This window comes from Eptatretus burgeri, chromosome 1 (assembly GCF_056783735.1).
Source record: "Eptatretus burgeri isolate ZD-2024b chromosome 1, Ebu_testis_v1, whole genome shotgun sequence".
In the NCBI taxonomy this organism is placed as follows: Eukaryota; Metazoa; Chordata; class Myxini; order Myxiniformes; family Myxinidae; genus Eptatretus; species Eptatretus burgeri.
The window spans coordinates 156,716,294-156,724,054 of record NC_140961.1 but is presented as its reverse complement, the minus strand read 5'-3'; the positions used below and the strand labels follow the sequence as shown (position 1 = coordinate 156,724,054).

At 33.8% G+C, this 7,761-nt stretch overlaps 1 protein-coding gene across 1 annotated transcript; it reads right to left on the bottom strand.

The window, feature by feature from the left end:
* Nucleotides 1-1,764: 1,764 nt before the first annotated feature.
* On the bottom strand, nt 1,765-4,551 carry LOC147035827 (uncharacterized). Its single transcript, XM_085847644.1, has 3 exons — nt 4,002-4,551; nt 3,740-3,904; nt 1,765-3,642 (listed from the first exon to the last, which is right to left on the bottom strand). The coding sequence occupies exons 1-3, from the start codon at nt 4,092-4,094 to the stop codon at nt 2,986-2,988; spliced, it is 915 nt and encodes a 304-aa protein (XP_085703770.1). The 5' UTR covers nt 4,095-4,551; the 3' UTR covers nt 1,765-2,985.
* Nucleotides 4,552-7,761: the final 3,210 nt, after the last annotated feature.

The following is a 7,761-nucleotide window of genomic DNA, read 5'->3' as shown; positions in this document are numbered from 1 at the left end:
TTCGTGCCATAATATTATTCTAACATATATTTCTAATACATAAATGACAGCAAGAAGGCTTCAAGAAAATTATCATTTCTGTGTTCAAGCATACCTTCAAGAAAAGGGTATTCGGTATTTTAATAAATATGTTCTACAACATAAGAATGAGGTATTTTCAATAAAAGATTGGCATTATGCTGATGTTGATAAACCAACAACTTTAGATTTAATTAGAATGTTAAATAATGAAAAAATTATAAGGTTAAGAAAAGGTAAGGCTCTTTTAGAAATTCAAAAGAAATTTTATTGGTATCCTGTTGTAAAAAATTATTTTGGATACAGGAATAACAAGAAATCCTGATGAATATATGTATAATATTCTATGGGGTGTAAACGATTCAAGTATAGTAAGGGATGAGGAAGGAGTTGAAGAAGAGAGGGAAGAGGAGGAAAAGGAGGAGGAGGAGAGAGAGAAGGAGGAAAGAGAGAAGAGAGAGAGGGAGGAAAGAGAGAGAATGAATAAATATCAAAATATGGAAACCAGTGAGATTCAAAAAAGAATAGAGGTATTAAAGAAATTAACTTATCTCACCAGGGAGGAATACAAAGAATTAAAAAGTCTATTTGCAATACTTTCGACAAGACTATCGACATCGAGAAGACATGTATTTTAATTCAAGTTTTTTCTTAAATAAATGGAGGAGAGAGTGAAGGCATTTCTAAGGATTCTTTATGTTTTAAAAATTAAGATTCAAATGTGCATGTTGGAAACTAAAAAGGTTTTTGCACTCTGCAGAAATTTTTCTCATAAATAAATGAGTTATTGTCTCAAATGTAAAAAGAAAACTAATACTAAAAATATTTCATATATTAAAAGTAAAAATAACAGGGTTATACAAAAAGGTATATGTTCGGTGTGTGGTTCAAAAAAATCAATTTATCTCCAAACACAAACTCGGAGGAGATATACAAAAGTTTTTATCAGGAAGTAAATTTACAACTACTGGACTACCAGGGGAATTACATCTTCCAGGGTATTCTTTCTGTGGTCCAGGCACAAACTTGGATAAAAGATTAGATGAGGCAGACAATCCTAAATCCTGGAGTAAACCAATCAATAGAGTTGATGAAGTGTGCATGAGACACGATATTGATTATGGGAATACCACAACGTTGGAAGAAAAGCATGAAGCCGATAGAGAAATGTTATATAATTTGTCTCTGATACAAAATCCAACCTTGAGAGAAAAAGTTGATAGGTTCATCGTGAAGAAGATGATTAGTGCTAAATTGAAACTTGGACTTGGAAATTCAAAAAACTTATAGGCTCTAATGATGCCATTAAGACTGAAGAGCAATTAGCTGATGAATTACATAAACCAATATTCACAAAGTTTCAGAGAAGGAAAGTTTATTCCAAGGAAGTTGATTATATCTAGTCTGCTGATTTGATTGAACTCAATAAAGATAAGGGGTACAAGTATGCTTTAACCGTTATTGATTTGAGGAGTAGATATGCGTGGGTTGTCCCTTTAAAAAACAAAACAGGTAATACTCTTATGTTAGCTTTTCAACAGATATTTAATAAAAGTAAGAGAAAACCTAAGAAATTGTGGACTGATGAGGGTAGAGAGTTTTATAACAAGACATTTATGAATTTTCTAAAAAATAACAGTATTACATTATACAGTACCTTTAATGAAGGGAAGGCAGTTGTTGTTGAACGTTTTAATCGTACCTTAAAAGAGAGACTATATAAAAAATTCACACAACTCGGTTCACAACAATGGTCATCTTTTATTCAGGATATTGTGGATAAGTATAATGACACGATTCACACGTCAACGAATATGAAGCCATCAGAAACATTTACAAAATTAAAATATGAAAAAGAGATTAATGTCAGAAAACCTAAGTTCAAAGTTGGTGATATCGTAAGAATATATAGGTGGAAATCTCATTTTGAAAAGGGTTTTACTGAACGATGGACGAAAGAACTTTTTAAAATTGTTGATGTAATAGATACAGTTCCTTGGACTTATAAAATATATGATTTGGAAGGGAAGAGATTTTAGGTTCATTTTATTCACAGGAATTACAAAAGACAAAACTAAGCAGATAATACACCTTTGTGGACACTCGAGGGCCAAGTCCGAGGTGTATAACAGTATATAATGTGTGTCAAGGGGGACGTTCTTAGATCTGTGAACCCCAAACACAGAATCCTCAACTGAATAGTCAAGGTTTAACTTTTGTTTGTGTGTGTGTGTGTAATGGGAGCAATAGGTTGGCGCTTCACTCCCTCCTACTATACACCGTTGTGGACACTCGAGGGCCAAGTCCGAGGTGTATAACAGTATATAATGTGTGTCAAGGGGGACGTTCTTAGATCTGTGAACCCCAAACACAGAATCCTCAACTGAATAGTCAAGGCTTAACTTTTGTTTGTTGATGTGTATGTGTGTGTGTGTCCCAACCCTCACATTCAAAATCTCAACCCCAACCCTCACATTCAAAATCTCAACCCCAACTCAATCCTCGCCCAACACAATGTCTTTTTCAAAATGAGATTTCCACCTATATATATATATTTTTACGTTTTTTTTCTTCTTCCAATTCTGTCTTTTAAGGCTTTCAGGTTTGATGACGTAGAAAGGGGGAGTAAGCCTGCACTTTCTTCCCAGAACTTTCTTGATCTTGCTCCCATCAAGCACCATCCGACAAAGAACTACATCGATAGGTTTAGATCCCAAAGAGTGATAGCAACTCCAAAAGTCTCCAAAATATAAATAAATAAAATAATAATAAATAAATAAATAAATAAATAAAAGCCCCCAAAAAAGTTTCAAGTGTCCAACATAAACCCAACTTTCCAAGTCTTCAAGGTATAACCACATTCCCGTTGAGTTTCCAAGATATGTATCACATTGTGAGTTATCAATCCAGAACCCACATTTCAAGTATTCAAAGTAAAACCAACTTACAAAGTCTCTTAAGGATAACTCATTTACTGATTTTTTTCAAAATTTGTGAGTCTCCAAGGTAGGCCCCATATTTAGAACCATCTTGGCAGAACCCTTTTCCTGAGTCTCCAAGGTAGTTATTTAAACCATCAAGGCAGAACTCATTTACTGATTTTTTCAAAATTTGTGAGTCTCCAAGGTAGGCCCCATATTTAGAACCATCTTGGCAGAACCCTTTTCCTGAGTCTCCAAGGTAGTTATTTAAACCATCAAGGCAGAACTCATTTACTGATTTTTTCAAAATTTGTGAGTCTCCAAGGTAGGCCCCATATTTAGAACCATCTTGGCAAAACCCTTTTCCTGAGTCTCCAAGGTAGTTATTTAAACCATCAAGGCAGAACTCATTTACTGATTTTTTCAAAATTTGTGAGTCTCCAAGGTAAAACTTGTATTCTGGCTCATCAAGGTATAACTTGTTCAGTGGGTATTGTCTTGATAACTCACAATGAGTACTATTGCTGTAAAACTCTTTTTCAGGATTTTGCTGGTCTCCAAGGTATAACTCTTTGGTTGGGTCATCAAGGACGAACTCGTTCTGTGGGTCTTGGTCGCTCATAAGGTCTTCAACCAAGCCAACAATTTCGCCCCAAGTTGTAGCAAAAGCAGTATTTTCATTTCGTATTTCAGACACAATTTCCTGTGAGAGAAAATAATAATGTATTAATTAAGTTATTTAATTATTAAATGAGTATGCTTCAATCAAAGTTTGAAAATAGGAAAATAAAAAATCTTACCTCAATAGATAAGAGGTTTGAATCCAGTTCATCAACTTGAAGGTTTAGTTCCATAGAAGACAGAGAGTTCCAAGGAACACCAAAGTCATCCCACTCAAGGTCTTCAACCAAGCCAACAATTTCCCCCCAAGTTGTAGCAAAAGCAGTATTTTCAGATACAATTTCCTGTGAGAGAAAATAATAATGTATTAATTAAGTTATTTAATTATTAAATGAGTATGCTTCAATCAAAGTTTGAAAATAGGAAAATAAAAAATCTTACCTCAATAGATAAGAGGTTTGAATCCAGTTCATCAACTTGAAGGTTTAGTTCCATAGAAGACAGAGAGTTTGAGACAAGCACACAGAACACCATTGCCAGCAAGAACAAATGTTTAAAATGGAGCCTGGGTTTGAAGCTTTTATAGAGAAAGACTGGTGGGTGTGGTTTCCTTTGGAAATTCCCTGGGCAAGCCTAGGCAAGCCTTCATTGGGAAATTTTTCAAAACCATAACATCCTGTAATTTTCTAGTGATTTCTTTGTGAGTCAGAGATGAACTGGAAATGATGTAAGAGTGGGCGGGGCTTAGCAAAAGTAGGCGGAGCTTAGGAAAAGTGGGCGTGGCTTAGAAAAAATACCTTATGAAAAGTGGGCGGGGCTTAGGAAAAGTGGGCGTGGCTTAGAAAAAAATACCTTATGAAAAATGGGCGGAGCTTAGCAAAAGTGGGCGGGGCTTAGGAAAAGTGGGCGTGGCTTAGAAAAATACCTCATGAAAAGTGGGCGGAGCTTAGCAAAAGTGGGCGGAGCTTAGCAAAAGTGGGCGGGGCTTAGGAAAAGTGGGCGTGGCTTAGAAAAAAATACCTCATAAAAAGTGGGCGGGGCTTAGCAAAAGTGGGCGGGGCTTAGCAAAAGTGGACGGGGCTTAAAGAAAAGTGGGCGGGGCTTATTGAATACCTTGTGGAAAGTGGGCGGGGCTTAACAAAAGTGGGCGGGGCTTAAAGAAAAGTGGGCGGGGCTTAACAAAAAATAACCTGTGGCTCAGGAGGTGGTCAAACAAGAGCATTAAGAGAAGTTTATCATTTCGTAATGGCACAAATGGGGTATCTTAAAAAATATAAAGATTCAAATGTTTTGTTTGTCAATATTTTAGATGGGGATTATTGTGCAAAGAAAATTAAACTATTGAAGGAATTTGAGAATGAACAAATCTTTATAGGTTCAATGAGTGAGCTGTTCAACCCTCAGGTGTTCAATTCAATGAGGTTCAACCTCCAGGTTAAAAGGGGAGACAAATAAATATACCTTGGGATAAAAAGGGGATTTATTTTTAAGGAAAAAAAATATAAATCGCTGAAAATCCCCCATTCATTTACATGGGGCAAAGTGAGCCAGAATCAGTATTCTTACCCTACTCCTCTCAGCCTAATATGCATCTTACTCCTCTGAAAGTAGTCTCTCAGAACGTTCACTTCAGATGAGATCTCACAAACCTCTCGTTTTTGTTCTGGATGCTCCAGAGACTCCTCTTATTCCTCTTCGTGAGCGCCTTCTGCTTTGACCTTTTTTTCAATCTTAAAATTTTTAAGTTACAGTGTAGCTTATAATTTATATTGTTATAATTTATAAACTTAATTTTGTACACTTAAATTTTGAAATCACTTTGTGAATTATCAGAATTATCACGGAAGAATCTTACTGACATGAGCTGAGAAACCCCTCTTCTTCTGCTTCGCGAGCATGTTGTCCTCAGATATATATATATATATATATATATATATATATATATATATATATATATATATATATATATATATATATATATATATATATATATATATATATATATTGTTAATTTTATAAGTTACAAGTAAAATATAACTGATAATTTTATAAATTACAAACTTATTTCTGTACACTTGAAATCACAGTATATCAGAATTATCACTGAAAAATCTGATGTGCACTTGATGAGAAAACCTTCCATCAAAAGCATCTGTTGTGCTCCTATGCTTTTGAGCTTTCTGAGCATCTTTGAAGTATGCATTTCTTTTTTTTACCATGCACGTGTACCACAGTACCAGTTATGTGAACCGCTGTATATTGTAAATTATATTATATTACATCATTATATTGTCATATTTGAATAGAAGAACAAGAAATGACAATGTTCATTCTTTTTATCACTGAATGAGACGTAACAACTTTGAACCTGGAAAATAACATTTCCTTGAAGAAAACATAAATAATCTTGCCGTTTCTGTGCCATCGTTCCACACAATGTCAGATGAAAGAATCCAAAGCTGCTGATCTTCTTTATGTGACGAGTCAAAACCACCGACAACTTTGAAATCTAAGGCACTTTCAGTGTTTTTCTGCCAATTCACAATCTCATATACGGCAGGAGGATTTCCATTTTTATCAAAAAACAAAGTCTCTGCCGTGTTAATTCCAAAATTTACATTTTTCAAATAATACAAGAGCTGTAATTTTGAGTGGGAGGACAAATTAAATATAATAAATACAATTCAGGAATGATATTATAATCAAAATCAAGAGATGTGGGAAAGCATATTTTTATTGGAACAGTTTATAACAAAATATTTAAAATCTTCCTGGCAAAGGAAAACATTCCAAATAAATATTATAACCAACATAAGCATATATATATATATATATATATATATATATATATATATATATATATATATATATATATATATATATATATATATATATATATATATATATATATATATATATATATATATATATATATATATATATATATATATATATATATATATATATGTCTGTCTGTATGTCTGTCTGTCTGTCTGTCTGTCTCTCTCCATAATTATTCTCTCATTCTAATCATTCCTTTAAACAAAGTAGTTACAATAAAAATATAATTATAACTAAATCGCAACATATGAATAAAATATTGAGCTTTGGTAGATTATGAGGATTTTTCGGAAAGCAAACTAAAAATAATAAATGACAAAAACTAGTATGATGATTTTTTTTGTTATCGAGTTACCTGCCATGTTTTAAAGTTTGTAATCGCGGCACAAGTACCATTGTTAAATGGGCTGAGACCAGGAATGCATTGTTGCAAATTGTGCAAGGCATGAGCAACAGCATATGTAGCTGTGTATGTGTGGTAGGTCACTCTCATGTGAGACACATCAAGGAATTCTGTCTGGAGTTGACTTAAATTTTCAAGGCCGGTGCAGATCCGTAGTTTTGTTGACTTGTCCCAGGAGCAGTTGAAAGTCATTTCCCAGAATGCTAAAAGAAATACATTTTTTGAGTCTTCCATATTGCAGCAATTATTTGGAAATTTCATTTTTGTTTTCCATATAATGTTGCTCCTATTTTCAAAGTATGAAATACGATTATTCATTTGTTTTTTGGAGATATTAATTGTTTCCCACCCGGAAGATTTATTAAATAATTCAATGTCATGTAAAGAGTTCCTGTTACATGGAATCAGATAATGCATTGTCTGCTTATTATAGAATTCTAATTGTTCTTGAATGTACATTTCCACAGGTTTGTATTTATTTTTCACTGTTACATTCACAGCATTGAAAATCGTCTTTTTGTTATATTCCAATTTGTATTTATAACCCATTTGATTTTGATATTTTGCACATTCTCTCACAAACTTGCAAAGTGCATTCTTGAAAAATGGCCACAGATTTATGAGGAATTCATAAAAACCTGGGATTGAACCTCGACGTAGAGCAAAACCAATGGTCCCTTGAAATATGAGGGCAAGTCGTTCAGAGGCATATGGTTTGAACGTTGCCCAATCTTCACTTGCAATCCATATCTTTCCTGTCATGTTTCTTCTCCAAAGTTCCTCAACAAATGGAGCAAATCGACTTTCTGCACTGAAAACAACAATCACTGATACTTTGCTTTTCTGAACAATTTCACCTGCAATAAAACATAATCATTTTAATTTTCAGTGTATGCATCAAATGATTTACAGAAAACGATATGAGTCAGCACAAACACAAGAATGATGGAGAGTAGC

What these genes read in the sequence shown, in the direction of transcription:
- LOC147035827 (XM_085847644.1), bottom strand. Translation starts at nt 4,094, where the DNA reads ATGGTGTTCTGTGTGCTTGTCTCAAACTCTCTGTCTTCTATGGAACTA. An exon ending in CAAACCTCTTATCTATTGAG is followed by an intron (nt 3,905 to 4,001) that starts GTAAGATTTTTT and finishes TTTCTCTCACAG; the next exon opens with GAAATTGTATCTGAAAATAC. An exon ending in CAAACCTCTTATCTATTGAG is followed by an intron (nt 3,643 to 3,739) that starts GTAAGATTTTTT and finishes TTTCTCTCACAG; the next exon opens with GAAATTGTGTCTGAAATACG.